General features: G+C 42.8%; 1 protein-coding gene across 11 annotated transcripts in view; it reads right to left on the bottom strand.

Moving 5' to 3' along the window:
- MAST4 (microtubule associated serine/threonine kinase family member 4) overlaps positions 1-22,709 on the bottom strand; it is a 290,337-nt gene that overhangs the window by 65,360 nt on the left and 202,268 nt on the right. For all 11 annotated transcript variants that reach the window (XM_033085236.2, XM_033085235.2, XM_033085237.2 and 8 more), the window contains one exon: positions 11,697-11,785. In XM_033085236.2, the coding sequence (XP_032941127.1) occupies positions 11,697-11,785 (89 nt within the window). The remainder of the gene's footprint in view (positions 1-11,696; positions 11,786-22,709) is intronic.

The following is a 22,709-nucleotide window of genomic DNA, read 5'->3' as shown; positions in this document are numbered from 1 at the left end:
TAAATAATGCAATAAATTTACAGCTATTGGTGTGGATTTGGATTTGTGGAGACACAATGCTGCAAACTATGTTGCTAGAATCAACATAGATCACTTCCTTACAGACAAAAACTGAAGAAGTCAAAGTCTTACTCAGGAAGAGCATCAGATCCTGTTATTAGGAAAATGAACTTGCAAGCATTACTTTCAACAGCAAATCAGCTTTTAAAATAACAAGACCAGTGACGCCACATGCATAATACCTGGAGATACTAAATCCTGAAGATTTATCTAGAAGTCTTAAGAACTCAAACAAACCTGGAAACAAAGAATGAAAATACACACCCCTAATGACTGAAGAAACAGCTGGTGCTATTACAGGCTTAAGGTGCAGCATTCCAGAGGAGCAAGACAGTTTGGAAGCAGGGTCCTACATGTCACCTCCATCCAACACAGCATTCATCCCTCCATCTGCAAGTCAGTACCTGCGAGACTTTCAAATAAAACCCAGTGCCAGGTAACTCTCTGTCCATATGCAAAATGTTTGCTGGGGATTCAAGTCCCCTGTTCTCTGAAATCTGCTTGTATTGTATGTTTTAGTCCTACAGTATCTCTGTGTGACTGAGATTACTGCCCAAGCATCTGATCTGGTAAAGTAAACTGGACTATTGGTCAGATATTAGATAATTAACTCCAGCATCCTTTGGGAGACACAATGAATAGGCAATCAACCCACCACACAATACTCTGCTTCATAACAACACACAAGGCAGCTCATTTTACAAGCACGTACTGTTAAGGAAACTGTATCAAGACAATTAAACTGTGACTGTTTTGCAAGTAGTTTCAAGAAATCTTGTGTCGTAACTGAGGGAAAATGCTTCAAATCTGTTTTAAAAAGCATATTAATGTATTTTTAATAGCTGACCACTTACAAAATAAAGAGTTTCAGATGTCATGACTTTCCCTTGGTATGGAGGGAATACCAGATTAATGGTAATTGTTATCCCAACTTCCTGATGGATCAAAGACAAATCCAGTTCGAATTTTTCTTAAAATGCACCACAGTACATCAGCGCCCCCTTAATACAATATAACAATGGGTCCTATGTTACTCTGTGTCAGCTGACATGGTGATGAACTCAGACTGTGAACTCAACAATACACAAGACACCATCCACCCCGAGTTACAGGTCTGACCTTCCTGCCATAACAAACAGAATCAGACAGCAGAACATACAGCTGGGCAGAATACTTCTGCAGGCACTTTCCAAAGAGGCTCAACTCATGTGAGGAGCTCAGATTATTTAAAAATCTGGATTAACTGTACCTGAAATCAGCAAGCAACTTTCCCCAGCCATGGCAAGGAAGGTCTGTATAATTGTAAAATCCATCTGCAAGAAAGCTCTGTATGTTCCAACCACTATTTAAATATTGAGAGCACTACTTTTCCAGGATTTAATTTCTATCTGCATGTACCTTACCACTTACATTTTCTTCTCCTGTCCTTAAACCAGAAGTTTTGTTTTAGCAAATCTGTTTTGTAATTCTACATGTGACAGTAGTCAAGAGTACAGTAATTTCACGACTATAAGGTGCACCCTTTTGACTAAAATTTCCCCCAGCACCCGGAAGTGCGCCTTATAGTCCGGTGTGTCTTATCTGACGTACAAAGTTGCGACATTTGCCACCCCGGAAGTGCGAGCCCGCAACAGTCCCCAGCCGAGTAGAGCCCGCCTGGCGGCGGCATCAGGCCAGTGCCGGGCTGGGGTGAGCCCGGCGGCATCGGGGCAGCGGCCTCGTGGGGGAGGGAAAGGGTGGTGGCGCAGTCCGCGCGGGGGGGGCAAAGCCGCCGGCATTGGGGCGGCCTCCGTGCGGGCGGGCCTGCCGGCATCGGGGAGGTGGTCCCGTGGGGTAGGCCCGCCAGCATCGCGGTGGCCGTCGCGCAGCGGGGAAAAGCTGCCAGAATAGGGGCGGCCGCTGTGCGGGGGAGCCTGCTGGCATTGGGTCACCCGGAGCGCCAGAGAACTCCCGGAGCAGCGGGGCCCTGGCGACGCTGCACGGAGCAGTGGTGGACATAGCCCAGCCCCAGGGATGCTCCACAAAGCAGCGGCGGGCATGCCCTGGCCCCGGGGACGCTGCACAGAGTGGCAGCGGGCATAGCCCGGCCCTGCCGGGTACAGGCGGGCCTGTGGGCCAATGGCTGCCGGGTTGAGGCGGGGCCTCGGCCAGCAACCTCACGGAGAGAGCTGGGGGCGGAGCCTCACTGCAAAAAAAAGGTGCGCCTTATAGTCCGGCGCACCTTATATGATCTACAAAGTTGCAAAATCTGCCGACTCCCAGGGGTGCGCCTTATAATCTGGTGCGCCTTATGGTTGTGAAATTACTGTAATTGATATACTGTATTATTTTCTTTTCAGTTTTCATTTAAAATATGACATTCAGAACCCTGCTTTATATCCCAAGCTTTTAGCATTTCCATACTTCACCAAAACAACACACTATTGGGCCTCATTTATTTACAAGCATAGTCTTTCTTCTCTTCAAAATGTACAGTACAGTTTTATTAATTACTATGCTTCAGTGTTGCTAAGTACATCTCTCCAACTGAATTATGTGATGCAAGCAGTGAGCCCTGACACAGTGAGAGCAGAGTATGAACAGCCAGCACTCTACCAGTGTCCACCTAGAAAGCTCTACACAAGCCTGAAAAATCCTAGAGATAGGATTACAAATCGAGGTAAAACCATCCTGAACTTTAATTTTGCTCTAAGAATTGTATCATGCAATACCATTGTGAGAGACTGATGTCTTAATGCATTTTGGGGGCCATGTGTGCTGAGGAAAGGGCAGGTCAGACCTTATCCTGACAAGGCAGAGCCCTGCCCTGTACACCCCCAACCCCCTACAGCCTGTATCCCAACCCAACAGAGATGCTGCTCATCAGCCCAGTGGAGGCAATGCCTCGCATGCCACCTCTGGAGCCCCTAACCCAGTGCCTGAGTGGCCAAGTAAGCAGAAAGCCCACCAGGGGAAAGGGTCCAGGAAGGCCAGGGGTATTTAAGGCAGAGCAGGAGGCCATCATATCATCTAGACCCCACCTCCTTGGGGAAGTTCTGCTGTAACCCAGAGGTTGCTCACTTGCATGTGGGCTCTTCTGTATCCTTTCTGCCTTTGCCTCCTTCTCCTTCTTCTCATTCCCTCTTCTTAGAATTTCTGAGCAACTTAAACAGGCTTAGTGTCTGCTAAGTTCAATGGGCCAAGTCAACATGTTGAGAAGTGTTCTATGCTGACTCAATGTTCCACTAAACCTTTTGCCCAACTTCTTTGATTTTCTAAAATTGCCAATGAGGTTTTTTTGTTGTTTCGATCTCTTTAGAGCATCTTGTCAGCATTTCTCCCATGCATGCAACTCAGGGTGTATGAACAACCATAAGCCATTTTAAAGTTTCATTGAGTGAGTTGTTTGGGGCCTTATACCAATTTACAGATTTATCCAAACTCATAGAAAAAGTCAGGTTTGTCTCTGCCATGCTTGCTTAAGGACAATTCCTTAAGACCTCTCATGTTCCAGTATATATGGCCAGCATGTGTTTCTCTTCCTACTCTGTGAAGAGGGAAAAAAGGCAACTCTGACTGGTTTAGATGACAATACCATCTTCCAGACTTCTGTTGCTAAGGAAAGCAAGTAATAGCTTTCAGTCTCACACAGAAATCACCCACATTCTATTCCATCAGCCCTTGTCCCCACATGATCCCACCTGAACAGGTATGACAATAAATGTATGCAGTATTCCAGATGAAATCTAACCAGTGGAATGAAAACTTCCCAAATTAAATTGAAAATCACTTCCTTTATGCATCTTCTGAGATTTCATTTTCTAAACTGCCCTAGATTGGTCCTTGAAAAGCAACATGTTAGCCAGAAAATGCAGTCAGATCCTTACCTAAATTTCTTAAAATAGGTGAGTTTATCAGAGACATTTCTGTTACAGGTCCATCAGCACAAAATGGTGCATATTGCAATTTCATACTTTTTTATTCCAATCATTCACTCACTTCAACACAGTTCCCCAATGCTATTTCATACTGGATGTCTTCCAAATTTGTATAAGCTACAGTAATTTTATGCTGATGTCACTCATGAGAAGAATAAAATGTTTGGCCACAAAAATAAAACCTGGTGACTTGAGTGATAACCTCCACTCCCACTTTATAATATTTCTCATTTTAGCACAAGCCTCTTTTTACCCTTGAACAATTTCCTACTTATCTTACAATTCTTGTCCTAGTCCTCTCATCAGTGGCATGACATGGAATATTCTTAAAACACAAACAAATAAAATTTACATTGCTCCTAACAGCTCAAACTTGCTCCTTCAGCAGATACAATTAAAAAGTACCACATGTGACTATTAATCATTAGGGGTTAGTATCACCCATGTGAAGAAGCTCCTGTGACTACTGAGGTGGGGACACCTGAATGCCCTGACTTGCTGAGATTATAATCATTCACTTTGCTGGGTGGTGCAGATGACCTGCCTACACAGCATTAGACAGTCAGTTAGAAAAGCCCATTAATGACATGGGCACCAGGTACCATCCAAGCTAATGCTGCAACTCTTAAGTTTCCCACAATCCTCAATGTATTCAACAGCTCATGGAAAAATTCGAAATGTTTTCAGCAAGTTTAACACCTTCCAGCCCAAATACTAACGGCAAAGGATGTCCAGACAATTGATCTAAGACAGTTGCTAATAATTGTGAGCCTAAAGATATTACCTAGCATGTTTTCTATTTTTGCAAGAAACAGAAACACTTTATGTAGTGAAAGACGATACTGTGTGATCTTTACATGTATGCATAAGGTATGGCAAGAGACTTCAGCTGCAAATTAAAAGTCTGACTTTCCAGACACAAAGTATGTCTGCAAGCAGCTACAGGTCCTGCAATAGAGGAAAACACTTGCATATATTTTATTAGCAATTAACATACATAAGAAATGTAAGATCTGCTGTACACAGTCTTTTTCCTATCCCGTTTATTATCCTCAGTCTCAGACCTTAGATCTCACTGTGTGCTCCCAAGTCTTGGATTACTTACTGTTCTATCTTTTTAGTGTAGCCCAGGAGCTTTTATGGTCACTGTTGCTTACAAAAAGATCTGTCCCTTCCCTGACAGGTGCCACTCATGCACTACTTGCACTCTGCACAATCTGCTTACTTCATCAGTGTGGTGCTGTTTCACTGCTTCTCCCTCCCATCTGACATGAATCTGAGTATGACTGGGATGGTAAGGCTAACAGTTAAAAAATTCAGTTAAGTATTCAGTGTTTGTCCAAATCAGCTTGCATCTGCAAAGATTAACAACGAACCCTCTTGTAGGAAAAATCTATCTCCAGAGCAAACAATGAAAACGGGGGGGGGGGGGGGGGGGAGGGTAATTTGCCCAAGATACCTACATTAGACTTTTTTAATGGGTCCATTATTATTACCCTAAACTTGGGCCACTGGTACTCATCAAAGAACATCTATCTATACTAGATAATAGCTGATACCTCCAGTTCAGACTGCATCTGGATGAAAAACAGGACTACAAGGAAGAACATGGGTATAAAACGCACTTTGAAGATGCTTGTCCTCTAAATTCACATCCAATCTGTTTTTGCTAACTCAAATCCAATTTTTAATTAAATAGTAGCTACTTGAGCTTTTCAGTAGATCTGAAATAATGGCACACTGCTTCCAAAGGTGCAGCCAGACCTCGAAATGATTGCTCTGCAGGTATCAGAGATGAAAATATTCTTGAGCAAAGCCACAGGTATTGGCAGGAGTGCTTACGCAGTGCATCCTAAGAGAGCTCCACCTTCACATTCCGGAACATGTCTTCACTCATTTTGCTCCATTGGACAGAGGATTCATAGCACTTTTCTGTCCTCAGAGATTGGAAGTCTTGGGGGGAAAAAACCCAAGTAGCTTAAACGAGTGGTCCAAATAAAATAATCTCAATTATGCCATGCAAACAGAGGTAACTGAGAATGTATCTGACTTGCTCTCAACAAGCAATGAATTAATGTTGAAGGGAAAAGGTTATTAGGGAATCCAAAAGGGTCCTCCCAAAGAATAAAAATACTCAGTTCAGATGCCTCTGGGGCAATGAATCCCAAGCAATGCCCAACAATCTCACTAGGACTACACACAAAGCCAAGAATAACACTAAAGACTACTAAGATGATAGCTAAAAGAAATCAATCCTGAGTGGATTTTCAAGAGTGTGACAATTTTGATTCCATTCAACTTACAACAGTCTAGACATACTGATTTCAGTTGAGACAGAATTTTCTTTTTAGTCACTGGTACAGCGCTGTGTTTTGGATTCATGAGAGTAATGTTGGTAGCACCCTGATGTTTCAGCTGTTGCTGAGCAGGGTGTACCCCCAGCCAAGGACCTTTCAGGGTCCCATTCCCTGTCACTGAACACGTGCACAAGGCACTGGGAGGGAGCATGGCTGGGACAGTGGATCTGAACAGGCCAAAGGGATGTTCCACACCCCAGAGCACCACGTCCAGGATGTAAACTGTGGGGAGCTGACTGCCAGGAGGGGCTGACTGCTGCTGGGGGTTGGGCTGGGCACTGATCAGCAGCTGGTGAGACCTTGTGTATTGTGCATCACTTGTTTCTCTTGGGTATTACAGTAATTTCACGACTATAAGGCGCACCCTTTTGACTAAAATTTTCCCCCGAATCCAGAAGTGCGCCTTATAGTCCGGTGCGCCTTATCTGATGGACAAAGTTGCAAAATTCGCAAACCCGGAAGTGTGAGCTGCAATGGGGGAGCGATGTTGCGGGAGCGCCGAGTCACGAGGAGGGGTGGGAGTGGGCAGCCGCAGCCGGTAGGAGCTGCGTGGGGAGGGAGGGAGTTGCCCCCGGCCCTGGGGGAACGAGAAGCCGCCGGGCAGCAGCAGCCTGGGCGCGGAGGGAACAAGAAGCCGCCGGGCGCTGGCAGCCACGGCCCGGGCGCAGGGAGAACAAGGAGTCGCCAGGCAGTGCTGGGAGCGGGGGGAACAAAGAGCCGCCGGGTGGCGGCAGCCCAGGTGTGGGGGGAAGGAGCCGCCAGCGGCCATGGTGGCCAAGCCACAAGCTGAGCTGCGCCAGCCAGCACCAGGCGGGAATGCCTGGGCCCGCAGCAGCTTCGGCCACCGGGCAGGGGAAGCCGGGACCCGCGGCCACGTGGTGGTAGCCAGGAGCTGCGAGCCATGCCAGCCGGTGCCGGGGGCAGGTGGGAGTGCAGGGGCCCACGGCATGGGGAGGGCACCTTGGGCTGCGTTTAAAGGCTACGCCAGTCTGTGAAAAATGTTTGCAAACTGCCAGTAATTCGTTACTTTGTTGCACGCGGCTCAGCTCTTCGCTGCAAAAAAACAGTGCGAGCCGTGAGCCGAGCCGCGAGAGGGGGTGGTGCTACCAGAGCGCCGAGCCGCGAGGTGGGGCAGGAGCAGCCAGCCCTCGCTCCCAGCCTCCGGTGGCCGCGTGGGCTGAGAGGGACCGCCCAGCCCCTGGCCAGCAGCAGCCACACAGGGAGAGAGGGAGCGGGCAGCGCCGCTCTGCCCCGAGCCGCGGACGGTCCTGAGCCTCCCTGAACCGCAGCAACCCCGAGGTGTAAGCCGTGACTGCCCTGAACCACGATAGCCAAGAGCCACAGCCGCCCCGAGCCCCGCCTCTCCAGCCGGCGCCGGGGGCGAGCGGGAGTGCCAGGCCCCGCGCATGGGGAGGGTGCTTGGGGCTGCATTTAAAGGCTACACCAATCTGTTTAAAATGTTTGCAAATTGAGCACCTGCCAGTAAACTCCACAATGGTGGGATTCTGTTACTAATTTGTTACTTTGTTGCACACGGCACGGATCTTTGCAGCAAAAAAAAAGTGCGCCTCATAGTCCAGTCCGCCTTATATGATCTACAAAGTTGCGAAATTTGCCAACTCCCGGGGGGTGCACCTTATAGTCTGGTGTGCCTTATGGTCGTGAAATTACTGTATATTCTACTCTCTCATTTTCGTTACAATTATTATTGTAATTATTGTTATTATTATTATTATCTTCAGTAGTAATAGTGTATTTTTTTTTGTTTCAATTATTAAACTGTTCTAAACTCATGAGTTTTACTTTCAATTTTTCTTCTGCTTTTTCTGCCTGCTGTAGGGGGATGGTGTGAGTGGGTGAGCAGCTGCACAGTACTTAGCTGTTATTGCAGGGTACTAATTTATCCCTTTGTTGTGCTCTAGCCCCAGCTGGCAACTAAGATGGTACAAACATTAAGAATCTAGTCTACTTAAGTACGAGCAATGAATGGAACTCTTTTCAGCAAGGGCAACAGCAGGTTCTCACCAGAGACGGATGGAGCACCTTGAGAGTAGGGACTACAGGAGTGGGACCCAGAAGAAGAAAATCCTAATATGCAAGAGGAGGAAGCTAAAGGTTTTTAGGATAGGTGATACTGAAAGAGGCCTCAATTGTACAGCTCCTAGCTTTCTCATCAGTCACTGAATCCCTTAAAAGGCAGATGCAAGAGTCAGTATTTTCCTCTGACAGCCAAGTGACAAGAAATTGTGCAATGGTCTCACAAATGTTAGCATCAAATGTTACATCAAAAATTAGCATCCATACAGCCTGATCCTCAGCCCACACTCACCTGGGCAGACTGCTTGAATGAAACACAACTCTTAAGACACATGAAAAACTTCTCTAGAGCACATGCTCTCCAATGTCCTCTGAATTCTGCATAATCTCACCAGAATGTATGTGTCAGAAATGCATGTTACCACACTTCAGTAAGGAACAGTCTGATTAATAAACCTATTTTCAGTAAATGCAAGTACTGACTTTGCTGCACATTCAGCTTGCTACACGCTCATCAAGGACTGGTAACTGCTCCATTTGCCTCTCCCTCTCCCATTGTTTCCTCTTCCAACAACAAACATTACGAAGAAATATGCAAAGGTTTTAGAGGGTCATTTTCATCTCTCTGAAATTTAAAGCTTGAGGTACATGCTCCAGGGAGATGATCTGGCCATAAAGCAACAGGCTATAAAATAAAAACTTTTAATTTAAAGAACTTTTCTAAGAGAACCTCAGATTCAAAAAAGACCCTAAAACCATCTATAGTTAGACAGGAGATATACCAGGTTCTTCCAGTGAAGTCAAGGTGCTCTCTCTGACTTGGAGTAATTCCTCTCGGCCAAGAAGGGGCCAAGAAGAACAAACTCAGCAAGCTGTACAGCACACGTAGTTTCTTGTCACACTCCTGTACCATACTTTGCAAGGAAACTGGCCTTCAGTACATGCCACCACAGAGCAGGGAGGCAGTCTGAGTGTGCAGAAGCTAGGGTAGTTTAATACCTGTTAGGTCTGTCAACACAGAAATAACAGGATCACTATAAGTCCAGCCTCTCAAGTATAACATTACCATGGATTTATAGACACTAAACACTTGAAACAATGAACTTCTACTGCCTACGTAAATTTTTAATTTATTAATTTTGCATAATCTTTTTGTGTGGATTAGGATTACATTGACAGATATTTGATGTACAGACTTGTCTAGGCAAACTAGCCAGCTGAGCTAGAAGCCAATGGCTGCATGAGTATCTACGATAATTAACCATTCACAGAAGCATAATAACACAGCTAATTTTTTTCATCTCATATATGTGATGAGATTTACTATGAGATTTACTAGTGCTGCTCAAATGTCTAGCGCACATACCTGTTGGAAGTGACTCCAATAAAAATGCGGATGATCGTGGTGTAATGCCATAGGAAAACCCTTTATAGCAGCGGTGAGTAAAAATCACCCCCAGAATCCTCCAATTCCAGTATGTTAATCATTGCCAGAAATTTCTCTGCTTCCTTTGTTATCATTGGTTCCTTTTTGTTGCAATAATTTTAATATTCCTAACTGCTCTTCCCTATTAGATAGCCCCCCTAAACTCCACCCAAATTCCTCCCCTCCTCTGAGTTTATAGACACCCCTGCCATGCTCTAACACTTGCTTTTTGCCATTGTCCTTGTGCACGGGATTAGCCGCCCTCTACCATCTTTCATGGATCATTCAGTACAAACTGTTCGGCATGCTGTTTTTTGCTTATTAAAGCTTTTTCATTCCTGAACGATTGGGTCAAATTTTATTTCTGCATAAAATGACTGAGTTCAGTGAAGCCACCAACCCTAATAGCCAGGCTAAAATCGGCCAGAGGCTTCACCTCCTTCTGGAAGTATCCAAATAAGAGAATCTACAGTATCCTGTGTAATTGGGGAAGTTGTCAGATTTCTGTAATATGTTTTTGAATAAGTAGTAGGTAGTGGTGAATTTATAGAAAAGAACCACTTACACTTAATCTTTGTACTTATAGAATTGGCTTTCAACCTTCCAAGCCACTTGACAATAGCTGTGACATCAGCAATACCATTTCTCTTTTACTGTTTTGAGAAATCAATTCAACAGATGAAGCAACTTGCTGAAAGCTTCAGTCCACTGCCAGACAGGAACTCTCCAGCATTTATCAAATATACAACCTACATCCAAATCACAAGTAACATGTGCTGGTCAGTCCATACTTCTGAGCTCATTAAGCATCACTGGTCCAAGGTTTCCATTTCCAAACAGGTGGTATACTCAGTTACAGCAGCAGGCACATTAGAGCAAGCACTGTTACTGCTTCCCACAAGTTAGCACAGCACAACCAAGGACGCTTTTTATGGTGACCACAATCTCCTTTCCCAAACAGAAATTTCTTATTTGGGAAACCCAAAACAGCATTCCAAACATTTCAACATTTAATTTTTCAGTTTCAAAACAGTCTTCACCATATTTTACTTTGTTTTAAATGCTCTGCTGCCTTGAACTCTTCAAGGATTGCCTGGATTCCTAGCTGTGACAGCTGCTTCTGAGAGTGAGAATCACCACCATATTTTCCCTAACAATGCTGTTTACACAAGAAAACTGGAGATGCCTTAATATACTTCAAAAATTCATGTGAGGCTCCGCACTTTCTTGTTTAGCATCCCCCTGAGAGCAGTTCTCCAGAGTATTCAGTGTCATTGATTACACAAGGATTAGTGTGTCACTTTCATTTTGGCCTGTAGTTAGAGCCAATGCATCCTCAAAAATAGAAAGACAATAAACCTTTGTGTAAATGTGAGGTAATATGCTAAAAATGTTCCTTTTTGGGAATTAAGGCAATTATTATAAATAAAATATTTATTTATGGACATTCTTTCAAGCTTTAAGTGTTTCACATGTTTTAGAAGAAAAAAACTAAATCATGAACAATTTACTGCCATGCAAAGTGAAGCACACCAACTACCAGCAAATGCCTGACATTATAAATCCTCGGGTGCAAAAGTACCAGGAACAGAGTGCAATACAGACTCTACTACCTTCTTTATGTGGCGCAAGCTACAGGAAGGGCAATGGTGGCACAGGGAGAGAAGATCTATCAGAATGCAAGGTAGGGAAATAAAACATAGCTACGTGGTATTTTTGGACGGCTTCTGATCGTAACACAGGATTTACGGATCTAAATTTAAAACAGAAATCTGGATAGAATGACATGTAATTTCTTGCTATTACAAACAGTGAAAGAATAGTAGAGTATGTTTTCCTTCAGTTATACAGACACTCTAAGAATTTCATAATAGCGTAGTAGGGTAATTACAAAATCACCTGTATGAGCTGAGAGTGGTGAATGAGGCCGAGGCAGAGCTGGAGACTGAGCGCTGCCCATCAAACTCTTCCTGTTACTTGTTCTACAGCTGTGGGCAAAAAGAGGAAAGAAGACATTAGCATCAGAAATACAGTATGTACCATGTATGGGCGTTTTGAGATTCTGCTACTGAGTTCCTTGACTTCCCAGTTTCCTATTAAAAATTAGAGCTATTGTTGTTTTTGTAGGCATGTCCAGGAAGTCTACAATCATAATGGGTAATTGCAAAACCAGAAGTTTTCAAAGAAAATACACCATGGATACTTTTCAGGTTTGCACGTTTGCTGCTTTGTGCAATGACCAGCATTTCCCTGTAGAGTCATTTCCAAAAGATTCTTCTCTAACTACAGCTTATTTCTCTGCCATACACTTTTTATAAAATATAAAAATAAATATAATGTGAAACACAGCCTCAAATTTACTATCGCTATTCAATGACTAAACATATTTCTGCTGCATGAACTGTAGCTTGAAATCACATGACAGAGAGTAAGACTGATCAATTTGAGAATTATATAATAATTATAAATCTAATTATTGAGATAAATGTCACATCTGTGCCTTTTGTCAATGGAACAGATGATAACTAACAAGATGAATGCATTTTTTTATTCGTACATTTTTCATCTGCAAAGCCACTAATTTCCCATACCACAAGATCACTAAACAAGATACAAAGTAAATTAACACTTCCATTAAACTTGGGAAAGGAGGTATTTTTCTTAAATACATAATACAGTTTTTATATATTTGTTGGCAGAAGTAGTTTTCTTTTTCCCTCATTCTACTATAAAGAACAGTCTCATAAATAGAAATCTCTAACACTCCAATCATTCATGCAGAAGTAAAGCATTATCCTGAACTAAGAGGTCTTAGCTGTGTATAAACTGAAGTGTGTATGCTAATGTTTACAGCACTGCAATCACAACTTTTTCTGCAAAGGCTTAAAAAAATTCCGAACTACTAAAATGGAGAAACTTTATACACAAAAGCATTTAATTATCAAAGCAGGTTAGAAGAGAAGCAGATTGAAATTTAATTTGTAGACATCTCAAACAATGAATTTTGTAACATTATGATGATCTCTCATTACGTAACAGCCAGAAAGCAAGACTAATTAGTCCTGATAGGGTTAAACTGAATAAAGTGCAAAAGAATGGATAGTTTAATAGCATAAGGAAAAAGAGATGCAGAAATACTCCAAAGTAATACAGAAGACAAGGAAAGTAAAGGAAAAAAAAGGTGGAGGAAAAGTTGAGTATGAAATCAGTATAGATGGTATCTGCAACATGCAAAACAACCACTACAGCCACTCTCTCCTTGAAAATGCTTTGTGAAGCAGCAGGAGTGCCACTCCCAAATCTCTAATAAGTCAATGCAAAGTACATTCGAACACTGCACAAAGTTTTGCCATACTACTTAATTATTACATTCAGTGATTTAGCCCATAAGTGTATCATTACTACAGACCTTTCTAAGAAAATAATGTACATAATTATTTCAAGTTTCACATGTAGAGTACTGGAAAAGTCAAAACTTAGTTAAAACATATACTGTCATTTTTAAGCCAAACAATAAGGAAGAACTTTTAAAATGTGAAATCGTATACATATGTTTTTGGTAATCTGTCTAGATTAATTTCTATTTTTCCAAATGCAAAAACTTGAGCAAATATTCCATATTCCATTAGACAACGAAGTTTTAATTGTTTTCCCCCTTTTCCAAATTTTGTCCAGCTAAAGAATCACTAAATTCCTCTCTTATCGAAGAATTGTCCAAAATTTTCTTTCTGGTTTCATGCAATGTCACCATGTTTTTGCTAGCTTTCCCTTCTTTATCTGCTAGTCTTGTTTTACAAGCTAGAATAACCGTTTCTTTGCAATTCTCCAATCTAAAATTGAACCCAGGAAAAACTTCTGGTATTCATTGGACATTCATTAAAAGACACAGAGATTGCAGCTATCCATGACGATGTGATGGTATCACTACCAACATCTGTGGTGCAGGCTAGGGCTCAGAGCACCCATTATGTGACTTGGAAGCAGTTTTGTGTGGCTGAAGTCTGGGATTTTAAAGGACTGTCACAACTTCTGGTAAAAGAAAGTAATGCATTTGCAGCACAATAATTTTAGATGCCCTTCACAGATGATTCCTTGCACTTACTTATCACTTGCCCTTACTTGTAGAAATTGAGACTTTTATCACTTTTATTTCCTATGTAAATAAACAAATGCCTTGTGTTCACTTTTACATATCCAAACTTTACACTTCTCAGCTGAATGTGCAATGTCTTTCACAAATCATTATCAAAGATATCTAATTAAACTTATCTTCAGGAGTCTTTTTTGGAGGCTGTGTATTTTTAATATTCTGGGGATTACGATGGCGTTACCTTCAATATCAAGATTTTACATAAAGAAAAATCTTTCCCCCTCACTACTTTTCAAAAACATCTTTGCTATTTGGTCAAATGTGGCTGCAGAGAGAATTCATCTTCTATCATACTTAAATGAAATGTTCTATTGAGAAATAAAAGATATGAAGTCTCCTCTATTTGCCTTACCAATAAGGTAAGACGCAACTCACTGCATGGAAAGACAAATCCATCCTAGAGCTCTCACTGTAAGCTTTGTTTTTCAGTTGTGCTTCACAAAGATTTTGAAACAATGTAATCCATCCTGTATAATCTGTGAAATATAATTCCTTCCCCAAAATAATGGTATTATAAAAGAGGCATTTTGTGGATGAAAGAAAAAGAAACTTCAGGGAACCTTGAAAGATGATCTAAGCTGCCGGAACGCCACAAATGGGAAGCAGGGTGGCACAAAGGAAGTATCAAAGCATTACTTACTGGACTGTATTTAGCCTTGAAACAGAAATCTTCCTTGTACAAAAGAATCTCAGAAGTTAAAACCCTTCTGCAGACAAAACAGTTTTTTCTAGATCTCTGAAGACATCAAGTAACTTTCCCTTCTATTGTTTTCATAAAACTGTTTTTCTCCCATTCAAATCTGACAAGATAAACCAACTGATAACAGGTAGTCCTGAAAGAAAGCCTCTTTGTCTGCAGTAAAGTTATAGCCATAGAGGAACACTCTACAGAGATTGTAACTTAGGGAAACATAAACCTTGGTAAACCACAGAGCCCTAACCCTCAAAATGCAGTTCTCTAAGCCTTGAATTTTGAGCTGTGATCAGGCTGCATGCCAAGCAGAGACTAGCAAGCCAGGCAGCAGGTAAGACGGAAAGCTTAAAATACTTAAAAAAAATAAGAAAGAGAAAACCTTTCTTACAAGATGAAAAAGAGAAGGGGAGAACACAGAAAAAAACCCACAACAGTCACATTTAACAATAACTAAACTTAGGGGTGTGCAGAAAACTTGTACAGAACGGAAAGTTTACACTTGCTTCCCTTCACCTCCTTACCTGCGCCACAAATACCCTTCCTGGATTTTATTCCTCCTGGGTGACTACTTACCTGGAAATCATTGACCTTACACTGTATTAGCAGTACCCTGGACAAATGGCACTTAAAATCCAATTCATAATTTCCTATTTGTTTCCCAAATCCGCCCCCCAGACAGATTCTTTCCTACCTCCTGATCTCTGTCACTGACACTACTACCCACTCACTCTTCTCCTCCCTATCCTGACTTCTCACCATGTCTCACTGTGAGGGAATTCCTCCTTCAGCCCAGCTCCAGTATCATTCCCAATGCACTAACTCCAAGTCACCTCTCCAGCTGCTATAGGCAATCAACGTTTCTGATGAGAAGTACACATGATAAAACAAACAGAAGACACCACATAGTGCTTTTGCTGAAGTTCTATTGTAACAAAGTCAGGGTGAGCCAAAGTTGCTGAAAGATGCAATCCAGTTGCATAAAGCTTGATTACTTTGCTCCTTAAATAGCCACAATTCTTCCCATATCAGACAAAAGATATTTGGGTAAAAATGAGGGAAACTGCAAAACTGAAATCAGCAAAGCACAAGACTAAAGTATCAGTATGGCTGTTAACAGAGCTACATTCCACAACCTCCTGGAAACATTCAAGAGAATAAAAAGCTGAAGCAGAAATGCAGTGCTTCTAGACAATACTTTATCCAGAGCTGAAATGTAGGTTTCCTGGTACAGCAATCAAGAAAGAGTACTGGAATGGAAATTTCTTCCTCTGAATGAGGGCTTACAGATTAACAAATTACTGACAGTGAAGGGTAAACACTTCCATTTATTAAAAAAAAAATAGAGGAAAGTGGGCTATTTTGGCAGAGATTACCACTTGCCAGGCTTTTCACGGGAAATACGGCATTAGCCTTTATAATTTATAATTATTTCATTTCACCATCCTCAATTATTACTATTTACACTTGTAATGAAGACAGATTTGGACTGTAAGCCATTATGTCAATTCACCACTTCTCACAGGCTACACTGAGCACAGCACTACTCCACGCCATCCTAATTCTGGTACTAGTGTAATATATAGTGGCTTAGCTGGAGGCAAAGATTCAAAGGGGATCTCTCCCATCCTAAGAAGAGGCTGAAAACAAATGGTTTTAGTTGCCAATACAAGCACAAAGAAATGAAGTTACTGCCATACCCAGAATGCAAAGCCTAACCATGTACACATGAGACAATAATAATGCAAAACCAGCTCTCCTATAAAGGCTCTAGGGATAGAAAAGGTGGTTATAATTTCTGTGGTGTTAAAATTGCATAGCTGAAAACTACCCCAGCAGGAACATGCTGTCCCTAGCAAGATCTAAGATGTTGTGACTTCGGTTATACAGGAAAGTTAAATTTAAGTTCCATTTCAGTTATATTTAACTTGTTATGAAGGTAGCTGAAGTATGACTTCATAGTTATCTTCAGCAACACCAACACTGAGGAGTCATTGAACAGCAACACACACAGCACTTACAAAAACCCAGAACAGAAGTGAGGAATTTAATTTGGTTTGCCTTGGCTATTTTGTCTAGTTGGTTTGGTTTATTTTGTTTTTAAAGAAGAGGCCTTCTGCATAAAAAGCAGTTCAGTGAGTACTTCCATGTGCTCCAGAACCCAGACAAGTTCTGTGGCGATATTAACTGGAACAAATGCAAAAACCAGCTGCCCTGAAGAGATGACGCACATCGAAACTGCAAGCAGCTTCCTTGTCAAAAGCAGCCTTTAAGATTGTATTTGATGAAGCATCTCCTAGAAAGTCAAACACTCAGCGCCAGTTCACACTCTAGATTGCTTTATGCAAGGAAACAAATTGGTTCCTCATGGAACACTGTAGAATTAGTTGCACTGGGACAGTCGATAGACTCCGTCCAGAGGTAATGATTGCTACCTTGTTCTAACTTACAGCTAGGAAAGACTAAAGAGTAAGGAAGCAAAGGTTTACAATTTTGAGAGATATCTCTTGAGTTAAAATTTCAAGGTAATACAGTAATTGAGAAAGTGTCAAATCATCAGAAAGCAAGTAAAAGATAGCATCAGTAACACACAAGAATTTTCATTTTATTCTTTTAAAGGCTGTCAGTCTTTCATATTCATAACAATTTATTACCAACTAGTAGTATGTTCTGATATATTTTACCTAGACTACAGTAATTTCACGAATACAAGCCGCACCAATTTGACCAAAATTTTGGTGGAAACCCGGAAGTGCAGCTAATATTCCGGGGCGGCTAATACATTAACAAAATTCTAAAAGCTGCCAACACGGAAGTGAGAGCCCGCGGCAGCCCCAAGCCAAGCTGGAGCCCGGCCGGCCCCGGCTGAGGTGGGAAAGCCTGGCAGAGGCGGGGCCAGCAGTGTGGGGGGCGGGCGGCAGAGCCTGAGCCAGCAGGGCGGGGCAGGGGGGGGCGGCAGAGCCCGGGCCAGCAGGGCGGGGGAGCCCGGGAGAACTGGGGCTAGCAGTGCAGGGGAGCATGGCAGAAGCAGGAAGGCCGGCGGGTGGGGCTGCCTGGCAGCGGGGGAAGCCCAGCAGAATCGGGGCCAGGAGCGTGGGGGAGCCCGGCGGTGCGGGGGCCTGCAGTGCCGGCCAGGGCGAGGAAACGCGGCGGCGGTGCAGACGGGAGGGGGCGGCCGGCGAGCCTGGCGGCGGCGGCAGCGGCTGGCCCGCCGGCAGGGCGACTACGTTAACGCAGCGGTGACGCGGCCGGCGTGCCTGCCAGCGGCGGCGGTGCCTGGGCCGCCGGCAGGGCGACTACGTTAACGCAGCGGCGACGCGGGCGGCGTGCCTGCCAGCGGCGGCGGTGCCTGGGCCGCCGGCAGGGTGACTACGTTAACGCAGCGGCGACGCGGCCGGCGTGCCTGCCAGCGGCGGCAGTGCCTGGCCCGCCAGCAGGGCGACTACGTTAACGCAGCGGCGGGGCGGTGCTGACGGGAGAGGGGGGCCAGTGAGCCCGGCGGCGGCTGCAGCACCACCCGGCCGGCCCCGTCAGCAACCATGAGCGGGCTGAGCCTGCCTGGCCCCGCCCCGAGCCAGTAAAGCCCGCTATGCCGCGATCCTGTTACTAATTGGCCAATTTGTGAAAGCTGCGCACGGATTCTCGCGACGAACGAAAGTGCGGCTAATATTCGGGGTGCGGCTTATCTATTGACAAAGACAGCAACATTGTCGAGGCACCGGGGGTGCGGCTTATAATCCGTGCGGCTTGTATTCGTGAAACTACTGTATATGTCTGCATATACACTCCTAATCTGCTATGTGTATATAGATGTGAACATAAGCATATATACATATACACACATGCATAAAATATATGCATATATTTATATAAATATATATCTAACATCCTATCTTTACAACACTAAACATACAGTCATACCTTCTACTTACTATATATCCCATCTCTGTGAGGAATTTTTCTATGTCAGTATGTAACAAACTGTGAAGAATAGGCTACTGGAATTTAAATTTTAATTGTTAAACTCTAGAGAGGGATTCAGATTTTCCTCTTCTGTCTGTAAGGCTTAGTCAGTTTAAGAAAGGCAAGCTTTAGTTTGAAGAAACGAGACTGCTGCCAAGATATAATGAACACAGCACACCAAGATGAGGTATGCAGCTGCTTGCAGCCCTAGTTTGGTGATCTGTCTCAAACCTTTGCAACACTACATTGAATGGTTCAGCTTTAGCAATTAGCCAGGTAAACATGGGTAGTAAGCTACAGGTCCTCTCTAAGTACTGAAAAATATGTGTGGAACACCCTTCTCCCTAACATTAATACCAATTACCAGCATGCCACCATGCTATCAGAACTTCATCTTTCCTCAATCATACAAAAGAAGAGACTTCAGGTTATTTCTTTGTATTTCTAAAAGAAAAAAACCTACAGGGAAAATAAAGCATAAAATGCAATCAACTAGATGTATGATCACCCCTTCCACGGGCAGCCTAAAGGATTCAAATGCACGCAAGACAGCATCACTGCCAAAACAGACACCAGGAAAAAATCACAGAATTTCCAAAATATCTGCCAAATCTCTAATGGTCAGACCTGAGGGAGACTGACACAAAGACTTCTTACACTGTAGAGGGCTTCTCAATATCCTCTAACCCAGAGTATTACAATACAAATAAGGGGATCATTATGCCTTCTCAACTGAACTTGCTAGTAAGATGTGTTCAGTGTATTCAGCTTTACTGACTGCTCTCACTTTTAGGCTAGTCCATTTTGATCCATAATTTTTCTTCTTCTCGCACAGGAGAATAATCAGTGGTTACATGAAATCAGAATTTCTTCTACCGAATTAAAATGCCGTACTTCTATCTGTCCTGAACCTTCCTAAACCCACTGATTCACATTTCACTCACGTAATTAAATATTCATCTCTGTAGTAACAAAAAAAATAGTATATAAGCTAACTACTAACTCCATAGTTGTACAATATTCATAAAATAGCTGCACAAAAGTTAAAGTCTGTACTACAACCAAAGTAAGTATACAGAGAAGTGCATACAAGAAGAAACCAGGATCACAAACCGCTGGGCTGCTGAGCAATTCTGCTTTATTATACACAAAATTACATTTTTGCATCTTCACATCATACAACCCATTGAGAACACGATGATGGGATCATTTAAATCCCACTGTTTCTTGAATTTACAGTTTATTTTGTATTCTCAGAAGGGAAATTTAAAAAAAAATCACCATATCTCCTATCATACTGAGAAATTTAACTAAATTCCTTGATATATAAATGTTATCCATTCAAAATAGAAGGGTAACTAGGAAGCCAGTACCAAATGTAGAGGAAAAACATGCAAGGTAGGCCTAAATTACTGCTAAGTATGCTTATCTGTGTGCTAGTAATTCAGAACACACAAAAAAACCTTGCAAACAAACAAAAAAACAAATACCAAAAACAACATAACAAACACCCAAAACAAACAAACAAAAGCCTAACTGAAAAAAAGCCAAAATCAGTAGCCACTGTGAGGCGTTTATAACATATAACAAGCCCTTTTTAAAAAAAAAAAAAAAGTCACACATCACACCTATTCAGACCACAGCACCACTAGTTTGGAGGCATTAACCAAATGAAGTAGTGCCTTGACTTGCATAGTAGATAGTCGTGCAGAAACTGTTTGCATTAGACAGGAAATATCCTATTTACCAGAGGTCATGCCTATCCAGGCTGCAGACTCAAAAAAGAGGCCTCCCTGTGCTTTTGAGCCATCCCCTGCCGTTTACATTAACCCTTACCACTCCATATTCTGACTACAACCTCCTGGTGCTCCCACTTGTGCTGGGAGAATGAAGCCAGACGTTTCCTACCAAGTTTTGGAGCCAGGTTGGGGGCAGGATGTTTCTCACTCTGACCCACTACTGGTTGTTAACAGCTTGGGAGAAACTGGGGGAGCAGATGGAGGTGAGTCAGCATCTTGGATGCCATTTCCCCTGGAGCTGTCACTTCACCTCAGGCTGGCAAGCTGTCAGCAAGGCTGTAATACAGACACTGTCACAGCAAGGCTTGCCACTGGCTCTGTCCCTGGTTCAGGAGCTAGGCTGGAGACCTGCTGCTGCTGCTGACAACACAAGCAGACTCAGACAAGGGGTGCCTCAGCTGAGGGACCGCCTCCTCACCCTTCCATCCCCCCAGTGGGGAACAATGGGGAACAACAGCCTTTACCACATTCACACAGAACAAAGCAGTTAGTATACTGGCAACTTTTACCCAGTCAGCCCCTTCAAAAAATAACCCCAAACAAAACCAATAAACAAACGGGTCCTGTTCAGCTGTATTTCCTTTGAACAACATCCATCCAGACTCAAGGACTAACCAGAGCCAATTCCCTAGGACATTTCAGTACTGCCAGGGAGCCAAAGCAGATACCCTGAGTTTTCTGTAACTCCAGTTGAAACTGAGGCCAGCAGAGTTCAGAATTTAGATAAAACATGGGAGTGTCTCCAGATTACAGACCAAAGACCTGTTTGTCCAGTTACCTACCACAGTGAAATCCTGTTCACCATCTCTCCAGCTTTCTCATTCTGTTTGCACCTTAGACCTACCTCCTCTTGGGCTTTGCTTCTTACTTGCTCGGAGTACCACTGCTCCTAACTTACCACGGATCTAGGAGTCAGCAGGTTAGGAAGATAAACCATACAGGCCTCTTCATAGCAATGAGTACATTCCCCAAATAGCAAGAAGAGGAACTTCAAGGAATGCTTCTCTTGGTTGAAAGTGTCGGCATGGCATCAATACTCAAAAAGTCCCAGTGAATTAAAGTCTGTCATGTTTTGAAATCAGGTAGTTAAATGCAGCCAGCCTAAAAAAGCTTACTTCCTTGGTAGATGTTTGAGACACTGAAAAAATGACTAATCCATTTCCAGCTGGGGGAAGAAAACAAGTAACTACTTAGTTTGCCCTGCTTTTTGCTATGGAAGTTGTGCTTCATCTTCCTTTCAACCTCCTCTATTTGTTGGTATCCATTAAAAAAATATTTTGCAAAGGTTACTTTCACATAAAAAGAATCAGAAGCTTATTAAAGCAGAAGTCTACATAGCACCCTTCATCACATGAAACACCGTCTGCTTTGCACTGTACTCTAAAGACTCGACCCAGGAGAAAAGCCGCTAAGAGACAAAGTTGTAAAAATCTTTTTTCCTACATTATCTTACAGTATTTTTAGGACAGTTTTAAGATATTTTCCCCTTTGTTTTCCACAACCCCCCAACCTTTTTTTCTCCTAATATTCTTCAAGTAGTAGAACTAAAGTAATCACATTCTAAAATTCAAGGGTAGAAGATGGGAAGATGCTTGAAGGAGACATTTTACATAGTTTTACATTCTAATTAAATTGTGATTACACTTGACTCCTTTCTGGTATAATTACGTGGTTTCATTTTTACTCAAAAGAGCATTAAGTCCAGACAGGACAGCACTGCTTCTTTCCTTTTTTGGTAAATCTGGTAGCTCCCATTCTCTCAAAACTATGAGGTTGCACACAATGGATTAAATGTGTTGTCTTCAAACCTTGAGCAAATACTACCAAAGATTTAAGAAATGAACAGGTAAGACAATGTCAGAGCAATGCACCTGACTGAAGGAAAACTATACAGCAGATCACAGTAGCAGAGGAGCCCGAATTCTTTTATTATCACACCCACCAGGATGAGAGTCTGAATTCTTTTATTCCTACTTGCACAGGTTTCCCACTTGGGCAAGGAGAAAAAGAAGGGAAAAGCATTTGAGGGTAGTCCCCTGAAGATACGTGAGCCCACTAAGAATACCTTTTAACCACATGAGAACCAGAAATGGGGATACCCATCTACAGATTGGAAAGCACTAGAGTGATGAAGCACAGCTGCCTACTGAGCATTTGACATGTGAGGGAAAAAAGCTTCATCCTTTCAGCAGCACTGTCACACTAATTGCTGTGGTTTATCTTCTTTCTTCATGCAAATATGAGAGTTGCCAAAAATTTGCAATAAACGCCTGATTTTAAGCAATGTGATGTGAATTTGCATCTTTTTC

Source organism: Catharus ustulatus, chromosome Z (assembly GCF_009819885.2).
Source record: "Catharus ustulatus isolate bCatUst1 chromosome Z, bCatUst1.pri.v2, whole genome shotgun sequence".
In the NCBI taxonomy this organism is placed as follows: domain Eukaryota; kingdom Metazoa; phylum Chordata; class Aves; order Passeriformes; family Turdidae; genus Catharus; species Catharus ustulatus.
The sequence above is the reverse complement of the archived record's forward strand: the minus strand, read 5'-3'. Positions and strand labels throughout refer to the sequence as shown.